Consider the following 19478-nt stretch of genomic DNA (forward strand, 5'->3'; position numbering starts at 1 on the left):
TATAATTGAGAATTGATGTAACCACTAATATTAAAAAAAAAAAAAAAAAAAAGAACAACAGTAGTATCTAAGGCCTCGTTAGCAATTATGATTTCTTCATTGGTGGGCCGAACTCTGAGTAGGGATCAGAGCATGTTGGAAAAAGAAATTCAACTCAGTGACAGTAGAGATGCAGCAAGAGGTAGGGAAAGAATAGATCCATTTTGGGGGGAAATCTGACTTTGAGTCCTTAAACTTGCTGTGTGACCCTGGACAAGTCCCTTGAGCATTCTGGGGCCCTGTATAATTAAAGCAGTTAGATAATCCCAAATATTCCAGAATTTCACTAGTCGATTTTATTAAAAAGAGAGAAATATTTACTCTAAGGACAATTTTGACTGATATCATCTCCAAAATTAAAGATCTTGCCTTCCCTTTTTTTGTAGCCAAACTCAACAGTTAGCTTATCCCAATGTCCTTCTATTTCTTAGACTATATAATTGTTTGAAATTCTTTTCTCACTCACTATTCTAGAATATATCTTTATAATATATTTCCTAAGTAATCCCCACTCTAATATTTTTACTGTATATTTGTTTTTTCCCCTTATATGTCATTTGTTTCTCCATTAATAGATTCCTAACTCCTTCCTTACAGACTATCCTTCCCACCATCTTGCTTTGCGATAGAATCTCTTGAAAACAAAGTGGAAGAGGATGTCTTGGTAGTAATTATTCTTTAACATTCACTAAAGACTATACATTTCCAGTGTCACACAGCTTCATTTCTATTGTCTATCATATTCAGAAAGATTACAATGAGAGAAATAAAAATGCTTGTATTTTAAATAAGTGTTTGATGGATTAAGTCCAGTCCCTACATAAAGACTATGTCCTCTATTCAAATTTATATACCTCTTTTTTTTCACATTCTCTTTTAATTTGTTTATATTTTCCCTTTTCACAATTTCTTTTTTCATTTCACCTCCTAGCTTTCCAACCTCTTGATTTTCTCATCCTTCCCTGTTAACACTACCACAGGTATATCCTTTCTACCTGTGTCCTCAAGTCTTCTTTCTAAGACAGGAGATAGGGCCAGCCCTAGCCAAACTATGAAGAAAGAAATGTAACTTTCTTTGCCCTCTCACTCTCTTTTTCGAATGGACTCTCCTCCTTTTGGCACCACCATTTTCTAAAGGTCTCTTGTGTCCCTCTAATTGGAGGTAATGGATTCAAGTAGGCCTTCTGTATTCCCCCAAATTAAGAATCATTTTTTTTTTTAACATTTATCTGTTTTTGAGAGACAGAGAAAGACAGAGCCTGAGTGGGGGAGGGGCAGAAAGAGAGGGAGATACAGAATCTGAAGCAAGTTCCAGGCTCTGAGCTGTCAGCACAGAGCCCAACACGGGGCTCAAACTTGTGGACTGCGAGATCATGACCTGAGCTGAAGTCACACACTCAACCGACTTAGCCACCCAGGTGCCCCATAACTATTTCTGATTTCATTTCCTGCAACCAACACTTATCTGTCCTGGGTCTCAAGGTAGACTTAATCCTCTGACGTCCCCAAATGAACTAATAGATCACGTATTCTCTTTCCTTAAGCAAAATTATAATTACCAGGGGCTTTTTAGGGATTTTTGACTGCATGGGAATAATACAAGGTATCATGGTGAAAATGTTTTAGCATGCCTGAATTCCATCTCCTTTAAATATGCCATATCCAGCAGAAATTGACTAAAATGGAGAGAAACTCTAAAGTAGAAAATTGATATACCAGCTACTTTACAGATAAGGAAAGAACTTATTAAAGTTTCTAAAGATAAAATTTCTCAATGAAAAAGAAGAAAGTATTCACCCGAGGGTTGGGTTTCTTTCTTTCCCTTTTTTTTTTTTTTTTTTTTTTAATTTTTAGGTAAAATGGAGTTGTAAGGAAAATATACAACCTCAGCATTCAGTTTATCAGCAATAACAGATATAAGTTTTCAGTTCTTCTATGCTTTTATTTTTAACTATAGAGTTTCATCACTTAAAACTTTACTGTATATAAATTTCTTCTTCTCTCCCACAATCCCTTTTCCTAGATTTCCTTCCACCATTGCTTTCAATAAAATATGACATACACATGACCCCAAATCCCTCTATCTTCTATTTGTTAAGGGTTTCACCATTTGTAAAGCACTTTGAAATATACTGGCACATTTGATCCTTACCACTCAGTGAGATAGATATGGTAGCCCCTAACCCTATTTGGCAAATAAGAAAACCAGCATTCACATAAATGGTGGTATGCTCCTTAAGTCATGCAGGTGCTGAAAAGCAGAACCAAGAACCCAACTCTCATCTTCTGACCACACCTACCTATCCAGACTCTTCCTGCTCAATTCCAAGTAGAACCTAGCATGGAATCATTATGGGAGGTTTTTCTTTTGTGTTGTTCTCAATTTTAAAAGAACACTAATGATTTAAATTAAAAAAATATTGGGGTGCCTGGGTGGCTCAGTCGGTTGAGCATCTGACTTCAGCTCAGGTCATGATCTCTCGGTTCGTGAGTTCGAGCCCTGCATCAGGCTCTGTGCTGACGGCTCTGAGCCTGGAGCCTGCTTCAGATTCTGTGTCTCCCTCTCTCTCTGCCCCTCCCCTGCTCATGCTCTGTCTCTCAAAAATCAATAAATTTTAAAAAATAAATTAATTAAAAATAAATAAATAAATACATAATATTAACAATTTAAAATATGATGGCCAAACCCCACACTCATACAATCGCATGATTTTAAATCTCATCCACCACATTCACAAAGGGGAGTGAACATTACTTCTCACTGTCAATACATACATCAGAACACTTAAGTAAGCAGTGTCAGGCCCTGCAAACAAGCCCAGAGTGAGATAAGGTACATAGATAAAATGCTGGTTTCTATGATGCACATTATTTGCATAATATTCGTATTATTCATATGGGGCTGGGAATTACCACTCTCAAATGAAATATATTGAGTGCCTTTTTAAATTTATCTGGTTTTCAAACATTCTTCTGAATATGTGTCAATTCATAGAAGCCAATTCCTTTCTCAATCTCCCTATACCCTGTCTGATGAGTATCTAATAGTTAGCTTTGTCATTTAAAAAGCAAACAAGAATGTAAGAGCACAAAAAAGATGTTGCAATAAATAGAGTAGACAGACTGTAGTCATAAAGTTAAGTGATTCAATGATACTCTTGAAGCACGGTGCATAAATTGACTCTTGTTTGACATTTCTAGTAAATAATTTTTAGGTAATAAAATTTCTTAGGAACTTTCTATACCAACAGCCTTCAAACTATTTCCTTGCTATATGTCACTTTTCAACCAAGCTTTCCATCACTTTTGGTTTACAAATGCATTTCTCCTCCATGTATTATTCCTTTCATCTAATACCTTTCTTCATCTCATTTTTAACTAAATTTATTAAGAAAATTTCTGAAAGCATTTTGGCCTGAAACCTAGAATTCAGCACTAGTTCCAACTCAACCAGTAGCAAGGTGAATCCTTTTCTTTGCCCAGGGCATGTTCTGGTTTACCCTTTTAATTTACTGAAGTCAAAAGGCAGCTTTGGAGTATGTTTGGACCTGCCTCATTAGCTATAAGACAGATATAGGGATGATTCCTAAATATCTTATTCCTGCTTCAGAAAATGGCTTCAAATTCCTCTTTTACCTGTCACTAACATCAGTAACATTTAGAATTGCCTGAAGCATTGCCCCCCAATGCCCTTCCCTACCCTTTTGCTACTCACCGGCTGCCTTTTGACACCTAGCCAGTTTTTCCAGACCAGGACCCGAAGCTGATGAAACTGGGAAGCCATCCTTCAAACACCAGGAACAAGAGAATTCCTCTCTTTTCCTCCGCCCCACAGAAGAATTGGTACCCTGTCCAACTTGCTGTGTCAATGGGTCAAAGCCTTTTCACGGCATAGCTTTCCTGAGGGCCGGGGTAAGAAACCCACAGTTCTTCTGCTGCTGGATTTTTCCTCTGGGTTAATCCTTGACCAAGGAGCACTCTGCAACCAACTCTTCCTCCGAAACAAGAACCCAGACCAGAACCTGTCAGTGGCTTTGCTTATTTTAAAATAACATCCAGTTACTGCCTGTTGCATGAAGTCTAGACTCAAGAGAGAATGAATATCATTCAGATAATGCCCCACTGTAAAAAAAAAAAAAAAAAAAAAAAAAAAAAAAAAAAAAAAAAAAAAAAAGCTGAACCCACACCTCCTACTCTCCATGATATTAACTGCCTATCCACACCTTCCAGAAGGTGTCACCTGCACTGGACACGTCATGAGGAATTAGGTGGGACCCTTGCCAGGCCAGTAAGACTTGTCCTACATTCTCTCTCCTTCTTTACTACATAGTGCCTGCTGTAGCAGAGGCAGTACACATAGCATTTTACAGACTCTGGGCCCAGTGACTCATAATATTTAAATTGCCATTAAGATGTTTTAACTCAATAAGGCCAGAGCTCAGCTGAAACACTCTGAACCTCTGTGCATCGAGAAAGTCTCAGTCTTTAGCCTAAAGTTATGTTGAATGCTTTGATTTGGAGGGAAGTAACTAAGTTGGTTAGGTCTTCCCTTCTGTTACAACATACTAGGTTAAACAAAATGCAGAAAATAAAAGGAAGGCTGTAGGTGGCAAAAATGACATACAATAGATTCCCTCATTTTGGGGATGGGGATTCATGTGGCCCATAACAGGAAAGCCATGTTGTTTTAGGTTTTTACAATTAAAGAAGACACAGGTTGACCCAGGATATTTCTGAATATATGATATAGCAGAATTCTGAGTTCTAATGCACTTGAATATCCAAATCAGCTAAAGAAATCTATTGTAAATTAGGAGAAAAGAAAAAGGCTTTATGCTTGAATTATTCAAGTGTACTTTCTAATTAAGCAATTTTAATTGTGATTTCAGGACACATATGAAGAAGTCTGGAATAAAGATCTCCAGGAGAAACCTTGCTTAAACACCTTAATGACAACCTATTCCCTATGAAATTCAATGCCTCCACAATCTGACTCCAGCCAAGTTTTCAATAATCTACTATAAATGTTTGACTGCTTGCCAAATACTATAGATTACAGTATGCAAACATACCTCGGCTTTCTGGCCCTCGACTTGCCTACGCTATCTCCTCTACCTGGGATACATTCCTCTCTCTCTCTAAGCTCCTACCTCTCAAAACCATCAAGTTGACATCTTCTATGATGTCTCTTGAGAAATACCCATAGGATATCTTCTCTCCTGCCTTTGAATCCAGCATAGTTCTTTGTTTATATTTCTCTCAAGGACCTTGTATTTATCTTTTCCACTAGACTATAAATTCTTTAAGACCACAGACTATTTTATATCAAAATACTTTAGACATGATTAATACTCAATAATTGCTACTGAATTTAATTGAATATTGAATAGACTATTTGAGCCAAGGCTAGTGAAACTCTTCTTTGGTCCTCACACCTTTCTATGACTGATCCAGACTCTATTCGTCAGATCAGTAAAATCAATATTTAAGTTCTTCCTTCACACTGGGAGCAAATGCTGGTTCAGCTTCTGGGTCCCCATGCCAACTCTGCAATGTTGATGGCAGCCAGCCTGGGGCTGACTGGAGCCATGCTGGGACCTGCCCATTACCTCAACTTTGGCTCTGTCCCTACTGAGATGAGTCTCTCTAAGCCTAATCCCCATAAGGCAGCCAGTCCTGAATATCTAGAATTTGGCTCTTTATTTATTTATTTTCCTGAACAAGGTTAAAGACAAGGTGTTCTTCAGACACTGAGTGCCTCTGGAATAATATTGTCTCCTCCTTCACCACTCCCGGGATTCAGTGTCCAAGATTCTTCTGGATTTCTCAAGCTTTGCAGATGATTTGAGGTCCTGCTCCCTGCCTTCTTTCTCTGCCATCTGTCATAACCTACAACTCATTAATGGTTTGGTTCACAAATAGGGATTACTCAGCTGTGAAGTCAAGGTGGGATTTGGGGATGTGACTCTACATGTCAAGGGACATTACAGGCACAGAGTCACTTTATTCAGGCAGATTACTTCAACTTAAAAAGAACTGACTCACCACGTGACTGATGCAGGTAAGAGGTGAGATGAAAAGTATCAAATGGTTTCTCCTAGCAGCTGCTCATCATCTTCCCAGTGTAATCATGGAGTTGTTCTCTTGTTTGTTTAACTTTGGTTAAAGAGTCTCTCTCTCAGGCTGTTCTCTTGCCTGGACACCATCTACTACCTCTAATTTTCTGATGAAGATAACATATTTTATTACAACCCATGACTTCCCAGGAGATTTATCTCTTCAAAGTAATTTAAAAACTATGCATTAAGTGTTTAACATGTGTAAGATATTCATTTATACTGGAAGGCACACGATGTCATAACTCCAAATGTCACACACACTTACTTGGGGATTGAGGTATTCTTTCACAACACATAATTCAAAGTAGTGTAAGTTAGGATACATAGACCATGAGTTTTCCAAATTTTGCCCCACTCTGAACATCTATATGTTGGCATCTATACTGGCCATATCTGCTTCTACTATTTTCTTTAAGATTTTCAAATTTATTTTAAAATATAATTTTGAGAGTGGGGGGGGGGAGATGGGTATTGAGGAGGGCACCTTTTGGGATGAGCACTGGGTGTTGTATGGAAACCAATTTGACAATAAACTTCATATATTGAAAAAAAAATAAAATAAAATATAATTTTGAAAACATCTTTTAAGATTTCATTGCAGAAAAGGCTTTACCTAACATCAATCTTGGAAGCTATAGTGTATGTAAATCAGGAATCATAATCTCTGATCAGAACAGAACTTAAAACAATTATTGGACCAACAAAAAGGAAATGGAAGAGAATGTGGAAGGAGATTAATGATAGCAAAATTTTGTTTTGCACAGAGAAAGATATAGCTTTGCGCCCTACTCCTGATTGTAGATTGAGGTGCTTGGCAGATATTTTAGGAGTTCGCCTTGAGGGAATAAAGAACAATTTAGCAACCAGAAATAAGTTGTACCCAGGACACATAGCTGCTGGAACATGCTTTTAAAAAGCAAAAAGTAAACTACAAAGCAAATAAACAGAGGCAAATTAGAACAATATAAAATCCATGAATGAATACATTTACTAGTAAGCTGTTGACAGATTTTATTCCTGCCATTGTACTGAGAGGTTAAATTACTCCATTTAACCAGACCAGGGTGATCTGTCCAGCTACTCAGTGTTCCAGCGCTTCTGCCACAGGCCAGCAGACCCAGGTTGTCTTGAGCATGACCTTCAAGACTCAGACCATAATATCTGCCTCTGCTCCCTTTCTTTGCTGTTGGCAATTCTACTCCTTGGTGATCAACAGGTATATCCCTTTATCAAGCAAAGAGTCATAACATCCACCAGAACTTAGGTGGTATTTGTTTTTGTGTGCTCACTTCATCAACAGTAAAAACAAAACAAAAAAAAATAGCTTTATCATGGAACAGCTTGCACAAAAATTAGCTAATCCCAGGATTCCAGTATTCTGTTTTCCTAAGCTCTAGTAAGTTTTAGAGAACAGTTCACATAGTCCAAATTTGACTGAGCCATGCACAGAATTAGTTTTGAGCATGTATGGTTATCCTCCTAAGGATCGTCTCATCTGGGATCACCTCCAGAGTCACTTCGCCTACTGAACCTGGTTAGAATAATGGCTCTGCCAAAGCTGCACAATCATGTAATTGACAGGCACTGTAAGCACTGAAGTGACAGCTCTTGGCAGTCAATCATCATGGAGCACACTCCAGGACCAGGGCAAGAAGGAGTGGGTCCAACCATGAATAGTACACTGATATGACTGAAACACATTGATTTGTTTTGATAGTATTAAAGATCTAGAGGCGCCTGGGTGGCTCAGTCGGTTGAGTGTCTGACTTTGGCTCAGGTCATGATTTCACGGTTTGTGAGTTCAAGTCCCGTGTCAGGCTCTGTGCTGACAACTCAGAGCCTGGAGCCTGCTTTGGATTCTGTGCCTCGCTCTCTCTCTGCCCCTCCCCTGCTCATGCTCTTTCTCTGTCTCAAAAATAAATAAAGTAAAAAAATTAAAAAAAAATAGTATTAAACATCTACATTAATAATAATAATAAATACTAGACTACAAAGCATATATCTATTTAGCTCATCACTGTATAATAGAAATTTAACATAGATCTTGGCCTATAGTCAGTGGTCAATTAATGCTTGTTGAATAACTGAGTAGCAAACATTTGTTAAGCACCTACTGAATCATCATAGGAGGCCTACCATACAGAAAGTGGCATTATCCCCATTTATAGAGGAAGAAAGTGACATTCAGAGAGGTGATATAACTTACCTAAATTCACCCTGATAGAAGTGGGGATGGTGGGAACAGCATTTTGGAGGGGCAGGAATCTCAAACCCTACATCAATATGTTTCATCTCTGTGTCATGCTGCCTCCAATACCGTGTACTGCACTGTGTCAGAGGAGCTCAGAAGGAAAGAAAAGAACTTCAGAGCTTTCCCTGGTTTTCTAGGGGCCTATAAATCACTTGTAGAGATTTACTGAAAATGAAAAATTATTGCCAAAATCAGTGCACAAAGAATTATTGCACCAGGAAGTCAGGAAAAGAAAGTCTGCTCTTTTTAGACTTCTTGGTAGAGCAGCAAAGAAGTTCCCAGTGTGGCCCTTGCCAGCTTCATTAGATGAGTCTCCCCCACTCCCAGTCATCCCTGCTGCCATCTGCTGTAATGTCTTGGACAAGGACTATTCACTTTCAGGCTTTGGTCATGCTTCTAACCTCTACCCAAAATGAAATTGTACTCACTCTTCAACAACTGACTCAAGTGTTGCTTCCTCATCGAAGCCTTTCCCAGCCCTTCTATTCACCACGCCCCCACTCCAGGCTGAATTAATCACCCTTCATCTGTGTTACTATAGACCTTGGTTCATTAACTCCTTATTAGTCTTTGTCATAGTCTTTCTCCTCATCTACACTCTGAGTCCCTCAGGGACAGAAACACTGAGTTGGGTATTAAGTCTATATCCCTGGAGAATAGTGAAAACTCTGACTGCGCTAGACCTAAGGCTGGTTTGAAGATGTAGGAGATAAAGTTTGAAGAGTGAGGGACCTTAATGCTAATGAACAGAGGATGCCATATTGAGGATTTGGAATGGGAAGTTCCTGGCAACTCTTCTAAGGAGACAGAGGGAGATTAAACTGATACTGTGGGAAGATGAAAATGTTAGTGGTTGACACTTGAATCCTCTATTCTGAATGGGAAACAAATGTGGTATTAATGACACAGTGAAAGAACTTAGGAATTTTAATGGCAACCAGATCTATTCTTTCAGTTCTTCACCTCCAAACTGGTTTTTGTCCATCACATCAGAGACAACTCACTTTTCCCACCCCTTTTACTTTAAGGTGCTGTGGGATGGGGGTTCCTGCCTGGCTCAGTTGGTAGAGCACGTAACTCTTTTTTGTGTGATTTAAAAAAAAAAGAATTTTTTTTTACATTTATTTACTTTGAGAGACAGAGAGAGACAGAGTGTGAGCATGGGAGGGGCAGAGACAGAGGGAGACACAGAATCCAAGCAGCCTCCAGGCTCTGAGCTGCCAGCACAGAGCCCGATGCGGGGCTTGAATCCACGAACTGTGAGATCATGACCTCAGTCAAAGTTGGACACTTAACCGACTGAACCACCAGGCACCCCATGTAACTCTTGACCTCAGGGTTGTGAGTTCAAGCCCCACGTGAGTTCAAGCACAGGGCTTACTTTAAAAAGGGGGAAAAAAAAAAAAGATGCTGTGGGATGCTCATCACATACAGGATCTAATCTTTATAATAAGGATTTAGATATATTTGTTTTGTGTTTGAGTGATTCTTCCTAGGAAGAAGATTAGTGTATGAACTTCTAAATGATTTTAGAATCTCTGCTTTATAGATAAGGAAGCATAAGTCAAGTAGCTTTCCTAGGTCACACACCTAATGAGTGTCAGAACAGTGACTTGAACCCAGGCTTCTGTGTCTGCAAAGCCTGTTCTTCAGTAGGCTCTCCTAAAGCAAGCATGGCAAGTGTGTGCATTTAACCCAGGTAGAAATGTGCAATGAGTTGGGAAATTGAAGCGAACTCATGGCAAAAAATAACAGCATCCTTCCTTTATGAGTAGGGTGGGACTCCGTCAGAGGATTAAGATAATGAGGCACCTATTGCTAATACCTCATTACCTAAGATCCACCTTACCTGTGATGTAAGGTGGTGATAGTGCTATGAAGCAGGTAGGTGTGAGGAAGGTATCAGATTCAGGATTTTCAGGTGCTTATCAGCACTGAGACACTCCAATGATGATGTGGATAGAAGAACTGTGTCAAGACGCAACTGGTAAATCCTGATCTACAAAACCAGGTAAATCCTGATCTACAAAACATTTCAAGGGGGCTCACAATGAGAGTCACTCACTCCATGCTAAGTTATAAGGCAGCTTCTCTCTCCAAGATAGTACAATGATACAGAATGCCCCATCACAAATAACATGGTCTTGTCAGGAGAGCCAATTTGATAAACTGATTATCTTGTTTACTATTGAGCCATGTGACTCTGGGAATTTCAGGGTGATTTATAATCCTACAAAGAATTACTCACCCACTCACACAGGATGAGTAATAATTTGCTTGGTTAGACTGGTAAAGTATGTTGAATTAATTAATTTTACTACACGTGTTGCTATAATCTTGCAGGGATAAGAAATCAGAAATTGTTGGTCCTTTTTGGGTCAACCTATTAAAACTTAAGGAAAAATCTGAGGTAGAGTATTAAGAGAAATCAGTCCTCTCTTTGAAGAGGAAGTTTTAATCAATTCTCCACTTTAGAGGAAAAAGTGAACCTGAAAAATACTAGTGTTTTCTTCTTCACAACTTACATCTTTCTCCCCTCCTAAAACCTAAAGCAGCTTATAAGACAAATATATGTTTTTATCTAGTATGACTTATTTCTTTACTGCAACAAACCAATTTCAGCATGTGTTTTAGTCTTTGGTGACTTAGCTGTTCCCTGAGAAATTTTTAAAAGAATATTACAAATAATAGAGGTTTTTATATTCATGTTGCAGTATGCATTCTCTTGAATACAACAGAAACTATGTTAGAAATTTAGATTTTTCTTGAATAAGCCAGAATATTATCATTCCTCGAATTTTAAAATTCTAAACCTTTGGTATAGGGAAAAACAAATCACCCAGTTATCTGTCCTCTCAATCTTGAGCAACACACAATTTTTCTATATATTCTCTATGTGTGTCACTTCTAAATTCATTTGAAAGAATGGGGCTGGGGAACAAGGGGCTGGTCAATGACTTCATTTCAAATCAACAGTAAAATATTTCAGGTCAAAATTCTGATGATTCAAATTCCAACTGACCAGAGTACAAAGAATGAAGGTCTTTGTTTCTGTGTCCCTTTATATGCCTTCCTTTAATAGCATTTTCCTTTCATCGACCTTCACAAGCAATATTTAGTTTGACATTTTTTTAATGTTTATCTTTTATTTGTTTTTTTTTTTTTTTTTTTTTCTGAGAGAGAAAAAGAGGGAAAGAGAGTCTGTGTGCATGTGTGAGAGCAGGGGAGTGGCAGAGGGAGAAGGTGAGAGAATCTTAAGTAGGCTCACAACCGTGAGATCATGACGTGAACCAAAACCACGAATCAGACACTTAACCAAATGGGCCACCCAGACACCCTGATAGTATGACTTTGAACAAAAGAATATGTTTTTTTAAATAGGATGGAATAAATTAAAAAATCCATACTCAATATCCATTTTACATGTGTTTATGGAGCAAAAATATATGCCTATATATATGCTTTTTTTTTTACAAACATGTAGCTACAGATATAAAGCATATGCATAAGTATGTAAAGAACCATTCACAAAAATTCAGCCTTTATATGAGCATACATGGATTGTAAATGTGAAGAAAATGGTATATAATAAAAATGAAACATCTGGCCCTCCAGATATGCATTTTAATGAGTGCTTTAATGATAGCATGTGACAAATGGGGCATATGGCCATATCAGTAAAGTCTTGCTACAGAGAACTGGACAGATCTTTTGAAACAAATTTTGTAGCATATAGATACATTCATAGTATTTTTCTAAACACACAAATTTAAAACCATTTTATTTGATTTTTTTAAATGTTTATTTATTTATTTTGAGAGAGAGAGAGAGTGCAGGCATGCAGGGGAGGGGCAGAGAGAGAGGGAGAGAGAGAATCCCAAGCAGGCTCTGTGCTGTCAGCACAGAGCCCAATGCGAGGCTCGAACTCACGAAACATGAGATCATGACCTGAGCCAAAATCAAGAGTCTGATGATTAACCAACTAAGCCACCCAGGTGCTCCTAAAACCATTTCAAATTAAGTAACTGCACATTCACTAATTGTTTTATGAAGTTCATACACTAATCTTCTTCCTGGGAGGAATCACTCAAATGAAACACAAAACAAATATATCAAATAAGAATGTGAATGACTGTAACAAAGCTAATCTTGCCCATTCTGCTCCTACTCAGGCTTTCTCTCTGTATCATGGAATTGTTTTGAAAACTGGTTGTGATCTAGATATAAGCTATAATAAAGAAGAAATTTGTTCAAAACTCTCCGAGAGGCTTGCACAAACTTTCCCACCACTAAAGCTCTTATGGGGAACATAATCCCATTCTCACCTACAGCTTGACCCTCAAATCTTCAACCTTCTTTCAATAAAAAAAGTTCATTGCTTAGAGCAAACAACAAGCTATGAAATGGAGTCCTGTTGATGTACTGGTTCTGCAGATTCAGGAGGTCACTGGCAAGATGCCATTTTGATATAGCAACTTCATTCCCTAAACTAGGGTCTGTGTGAGAAATGTCAAATCATGCTGGAAGAGAAGGCACTGACTTACTGCAAGGGGAGAGAACACGACAAGAGCTGATTTAAGGAAGACTTGTTTTGACTAACAGGGATGCAGAATGTTCCCTACAGAAGAGCAGAGGGAATCTAGTGAGAGGATGACTGTTGAGGCCATTCTGCCACTTCCCCATGAGATCAATTTCTGAGGCTCAAATGCTCTACTTAGAAAGTGGGGTAATAGTCCACAGATTTATTGGGGAATTAAAGGACCAAACAAATGTAAATAACCTAGATGTTAGCTAAGGCCTCTCTGCCCCCCAGATCATATACCTACACATGTGGCTTGAGTTAACACTCCATACGACCCAGAAGAAACTTCAGCCCATTAATGGTGTCTATAGGAAAACAAAAACAAAAATGCATACCAAGTATTTGGTGACTTTAGTGCCCTTATTTTTATCCTTAGTGGGGCCACAAGTTGTAGAATATGTGAACCCTCAATCTCACTGACTTTTCCTCTTTTCTCTCACCTTCCCATCTCCTTATTCTCTTCACTCCATTATTCCTTCTCCCATTCTGGGACCATGAAATGTCTCTCCTTCATGAGTAATTTTGCCTCCTTCTCTGAAGCTTAGGTACCTCCTGACTCTAGAGAGATGTATTTACCCCAAAGCTTATCAGTCACTGGAATAAGGGCTGTACTCTCTCCATAAGAATCTCTGGTAGCAGCTCCCAAAGGAGTAAAATTTCACCGACTCCTTACAGTTAATTACTATTATTGCTGGCTAAAATAAAGCTTGATCACTTGGAACCTCCAGAACAATGACAACCAGGGAAGATAATGAGATTAATTTCACAGCAATTATTTCACACTCAAAGCAATGTTCAGTTACATATCAGAGCCTATGAAATACTGTCACTTTCTATTTTTCCTATACCCAAAGAAGTCTGAGTAGAAGTGCAGACCCCTCTGTCATCTGTGACATGCTCTCAGGACCTTAGGCATTCTTTCTGAAGATTTCACATTTTGGGGCTTTCACGTTTATGATACTCTGAAAAATTAAAGTCAGTCTCCTCTGCTTCATCTAGATGGAATGCCTTATGAACAATGAAGTGGGGTAACAGTCAAGTGATCAAGTGTCAAGTGATCTGTGATAGAAATGTTCAACCTTTTAGTGAACTGATAAACTTATCTACGTCCTCTCCTAATATGAAAATAACAATTGTTACATATCTACTATTGTAACTCAAACTTGAAAGAACTGTTAAATCTCTTTACAAGTTATAAAAGTAATACTTTCCTATAGCAATATTTCATAGCTATACTTTTTCAGATTTTTATGTATATTTCTATGTACATTTAAATTTTTATTTGACATTAACATGACATGGTGAAGCAAATACTATAATTGTAGTGGGTCAGTGAGGAAAAAAAGAGGTAGAGTTAATACAGAAATTATACATTCACAGTAGTATCAAACAAATGCATACACATGTTTTAGGAAACCTCACAATTTCAGCAGAAGGAAATCAGCACTAAATGACTTGTTAATGGCATTTAAAAAACTATTTAAACATAAATTGAAATATCTCAGTTATACTTCAAATTGAGAGAAGATTGGTCTTTGTAAGGTTCTGGGTAAATATAAAAGTCTGAAGTGGCAAAGTAATTAATGCCATTATACATGACTTACATGAATATGCATTTCCTACATTTAGAATACACTGACTATAGTGACTCTTCTTTGTAGGTTAGAACAATCCATTTAAGTAACCAAAAATATGAGGTAACCATGCACAATGAACCCCTATGATTAAAGGGATGGACAAAAATGAGATCATGAGCAACATGGAGAAATGCTGGGAACAAACACTTTGGGTCCTGAGATAGTCTAGACACGTTACTTGGCTAGGCTAAGTCCCCAGTTATCTAACCAAAAACTAATCTAGGTGTTGCTGGAAGGTATTTCATAAATGTGATTAAAGTCCATAATCAGCTCACTTTAAGTAAGAGACATTACCCTAGATAATCTGGGTGAGCCTCGTGCAATGGTTGAAAGGTTCTAAGAATGAGACTGAGGCTATCCTGATAAGAGATTCAATCTGTGGATAGCACTTCAGTCTAGAGATCCAGCCTTCCCTTCCTGCCATCCTGAGCTACAGATTTCCGACTCACCCAGCCACCCCTCATAATTACATAAGCCAGCTCCTTGCAATAAGCCTCTTTAGATCTCCTGATGGCTCTCTTCTCTGGCAGAACCAACTGATACAGGATCTTAATAACTTAAAGACATGTAGACGTTCAGCAATTATAAAGGATTGATATCAAATAAAAATTTAAATGCAGCACAACTTTGTAGGTTTTTGAAAACTAACCTCTCAGTTTTTAAAACTTTTGCTTTCAATATATATATATTTTTAAGTGCTATCTACTTCTTATGAAGGAACATTGTAGATCATAAAACTGGGAAAGTTTCAAATAATTGCTATAAACATCACTGGATAAACAATAAGGACATTGCAGTGTAGGGAGACTTTAATTCCAGACAAATGGTCCTGGCAAATGGCTATTAGTGGTGGGAACCCGCATGATGCTCCAAACCATCACAGAGAACTGTATCAGGGGTAACATGTCCAAAGAACAAACAAATCTGCCACTCTAATAGAGACGAATGAGGACCCACAATGAATGTGGATTTGTGAGCCTCTCATTTCACAAACCTCACTGTCACCTTGGCTTCTGATACATCCAGATCATGCAATGAGCTCTGAATTAACCCCATCATCATCCTGAAGAGAATCACAAAAGTGAGAAGTAATACCAAAGACTGAGGCTTTGTCCTAAACACACTGAGTCACCATAAACAGGTTATGAAATTGGAAAAGACTGTTACTGTGTATTACCAGATTTGTAGAATTGTTTTTAACCTTGTGGTTGTATATAAAAGTGTTCTGGGCTCTTTTACTGAAAGAACTAGAATTAAAGTACTTGTGGAGGCAAATGATTCACCAAACCTGCTCCCCAACTAGTGTCCAGGAATATAGTTAGAGGTTTTTTGTTTAGTTGTTTTATAACTATGAGAAGTAGGAGAAATTTTATTTGAGGATGAGTTATAATAGAAAGACAATGGAAGGGAACACATGGCATTTGTTCCTTTTCAAATAATCTGGACTAAATTTTAATCATTGAGGTTTATACGGTTGAGACCCAAAAACTGATGGAAATGTTCACAAAAGATCTTGTGAAATTCTGAATACAAACAGAATTTCTTTGGTACCCAAGTGATAAAATGTAGCACAAAATTTTTTTAAAAATGAGACTGGCCTTCCTGCTAATGTTTCGGAGCCATTTATAATTAAATGGCTCTAAACCATATAATTAAATGGCTCTAAACTAAGGCTCTAACCCCCCTTCAGACATCCAACCTTCCGGCATAGCGCAAAACTTGAGGGGAGGAAAAGGCAAAGGGGATTCCAAGCAATCCAGACTGACCCCCTAAGACAGCTGTAGTTCTGTAAGAGTCAGCACCAGCTCTTCAGTGAGGAGGAAATGGAGCTTCATATCAGAATTCATCAAGACCTATTGTTGTGGAACTGTCCTGAAGTGAACAAAATCTGCCCTATGGCCTCAGCCGTTGGAAGGTGAGGAGTCAAATACTTAAGCAAATGCCATTTCAGACATCCGTGATTCTCTACATGACTGATAATTATGTCCTCATGAATGTTACCATTATACCTAGTCAGAATTTCAGGGTCAGTAACATGAATAAGACATGTTTGGATTTATTATTATCTTATTTGTTCTTTTCAAATATTGGTAAAAATATCTAGATATAATTTGGAATTAAAATTTGTTTACAGATTTGCCATACTGAAAGTCTATATCAATTGACATATAAATTATATTTATGATAGCAAGATTAAAACATTGCTACAATGGTGTGCTTTCAGAGCTGCTGATTCAATATACAAAAAACTTATTAAGAACCGTGAAATTGTTAAGGAATTAAGAAAGTTAATTGATCGTTAATATGAATGCTAAGAGAGAATGCACCAACTTGCTACTTTTACAGATACTAGTGTAGTAACAAGTCTCCAAGATGGCACCCAGTGATCCTCACCTCTTCATGTCCTGGTATTCACACCCTTTTGTAGTACCTTCCCATAATGAATAAAACTGAGCTTTGTAAATAATAATCACATAGTGTGATTTCTAGGGCTATGCCAAAGTAGACATGAAGACTGCTACCTTCTCTCTCGAGTCACCTGCTTTGGCGAAACCAGTCACCATGTCATGAAGACACTTAAACAGACTGTGAAGAAGCACATGTAGGGAGAAATGAGGCTTCTAGCCAACAACCAGCACCAGTCTGCCACTCATTTGCGTGAGCCAACTTAAGCAAATCTTCCAGACCCCAGCTAAGGTTTCGAATGACTGCATTCCTGACCAACACCTGGACTGCAACATCAAGAAAGACCCTGACCCAGAACATCCAAGATAAGATACTTGAAGTCTCTCACCCACAGAGACTAAGTATTATAAATGTTTATTGTTGTAAACCACTAAGTTTGGGGGCAATTTCTGATGCAGCAATATATAACTATTACAAATATAATACTTCTTAACCTAATAATTTTTAAATTAATAATACAAAACAGAGTAATAGAGATTATACCATATTTCTAACCATTGTAGAATTGCCTTAATGCACTAGTATTCACTGCAATAAATAACTTTTAAGAATGATGCTTAACTGTTAGTTATTTAATTACATTTAGGCCTTGAATGTTTCAAGAAAAGGGCTTAGTTTGGAATCTTCATGTTCTGAGAGGAAGAACTGCAAACAAAACGGCAACTTTGCATCTTCAGAATTTCAGCAGAAGAAAAACATCCGAAAATGTGTATAAAACATGCATGATAAGGGGTGCCTGGGTGGCTCAGTCGGTTAAGTGTCAGATTCTTGATTTCGGCTCAAGTCATGATCTCATGGTTCGCAGGATGAAGCCCCATGCTGGGGTCTGTGCTGGTGGCACAGAGCCTGCCAGGGATTCTCTCTTCCTTTCTCTCTGTCCCTCCCCTGCTTGTGCTCTCTCTCCCCAAATAAATAAATAAACATTAAAAAAGCATGCATGATAAATGATCTTTGATCCAGTCATAATGAAAATGATCAATAAAAAAATATAATATATATTAAAGAGAAATGAAGTACCCCAAACACATTTTATTCTCATTAATCACACTGGTCATACTGCAAAACACCAGGCTTCACTAAGATTTAAAAAAACAAAAACCATTTTTTTTATAGTTCCAAGTCTAAAAAAATGTTAAAATGCTAACTATAAAGAACTTTTGAGATTTGACAAGACATGAATCCTAGGTACAAAATTCTTTCTAGGAAACATGTTGCTGAACATCTTTTTCCTGAATTATATCATATCGTATCATATTAGATACATTATGCTATGTTATAATTATGTTAATTTTATAAATACTATATGAATGAAATTGTTAGTGGTATTATTGAATATGCTACGTGTATATGTATACTCAGAAACATGCATACAACCAATATGTAATCATGGAACAGAATAATATAGCAAAATTACTAGCCATAAAGAGAAAGACAGTGGTCCCTTTCATCATTTTTCTACCACAAATAATCTATATGACATACAAGAAATCTGAGAATGTTCTTATATACGGTATTCTAGCAAAAAGAATACACAATTGGGTATTATGTGTTATCAGTCAGCTTGAACAACAATAAAAGCCTCCAAATCGTACTTTGCAGATAATAATACCCACATAGGGGTACCTGGGTGGCTCACTCGGTTAAGTGGCTCTTGGTTTTGGCTTAGGTCATGGTCTCACAGTGAGTTTGAGCCCCATTTCCGGCTCTGCGCTGACAATGCAGAGCCTCCTTGGGATTCTCTCTCTCACTCTCTCCCTCTGCCCCTCCTCTGCTCATACGCTCTCTCCTTCTCTCAAAATAAATAAGAATTTAAATAATAATAATAATAGCCACATGACAAGACTTACTAACCACCAGTAGTTGTTTGCAAAGAAAGTACTCTGACAACCAGAACCTACTGAAGAATGCTAACTTTAGACCACTAATATCTTTCACATGGCACCTGCTCTCCAGGAAAAATGCTGAGATTGGTTTGTATGCAAGGAAAACTGAGATACAGATGGAAATCGAGAGAATATTGTTATCTTTAAAGGCTTCTTTACTGCAAAGTTACTATTTTGGAAGAGATACTGTGAGACTACACAAATATTCTGTTCCTCCTTAAACTGCCACGCACTAATTATAGCATCCATTGGCGGATCCTGCCTGTAGCAATTATTACTGTGATGTTATAATAGTGATGTTCTATTTCCTACCTTCCTTCAGCACTTATTAAATAAAATTCTCCTGTTAAGAAGAGTTATTCCTTGGGGCACCTGGGTGGCTCAGTTGGTTGAGTGACTGACTTCGGCTCAGGTGATGATCTCATGGTCTGTGAGTTCGAGCCCCATGTCGGGCTCTGTGCTGACACCTCAAAGCCTGGAACTTGCTTGGGATTCTGTGTG

The 19478-nt window shown here is 37.9% G+C and overlaps 1 protein-coding gene across 3 annotated transcripts in view; it reads right to left on the reverse strand.

Annotated features, from left to right (window-relative positions):
* ABCA12 (ATP binding cassette subfamily A member 12) overlaps positions 1 to 19478 on the reverse strand; it is a 281717-nt gene that overhangs the window by 178874 nt on the left and 83365 nt on the right. For 2 of the 3 annotated variants that reach the window (XM_045481141.1, XM_045481140.1), the window contains exon 1: positions 3755 to 4144. The exons of the other annotated variant lie outside the window; for it this stretch is intronic. In XM_045481141.1, the coding sequence (XP_045337097.1) occupies positions 3755 to 3823 (69 nt within the window). In that variant the 5' untranslated portion in view covers positions 3824 to 4144. Of the gene's footprint in view, positions 1 to 3754; positions 4145 to 19478 lie in introns of those variants that run through there. 3 annotated transcript variants of the gene reach the window in all.

Source organism: Leopardus geoffroyi, chromosome C1 (assembly GCF_018350155.1).
Source record: "Leopardus geoffroyi isolate Oge1 chromosome C1, O.geoffroyi_Oge1_pat1.0, whole genome shotgun sequence".
In the NCBI taxonomy this organism is placed as follows: domain Eukaryota; kingdom Metazoa; phylum Chordata; class Mammalia; order Carnivora; family Felidae; genus Leopardus; species Leopardus geoffroyi.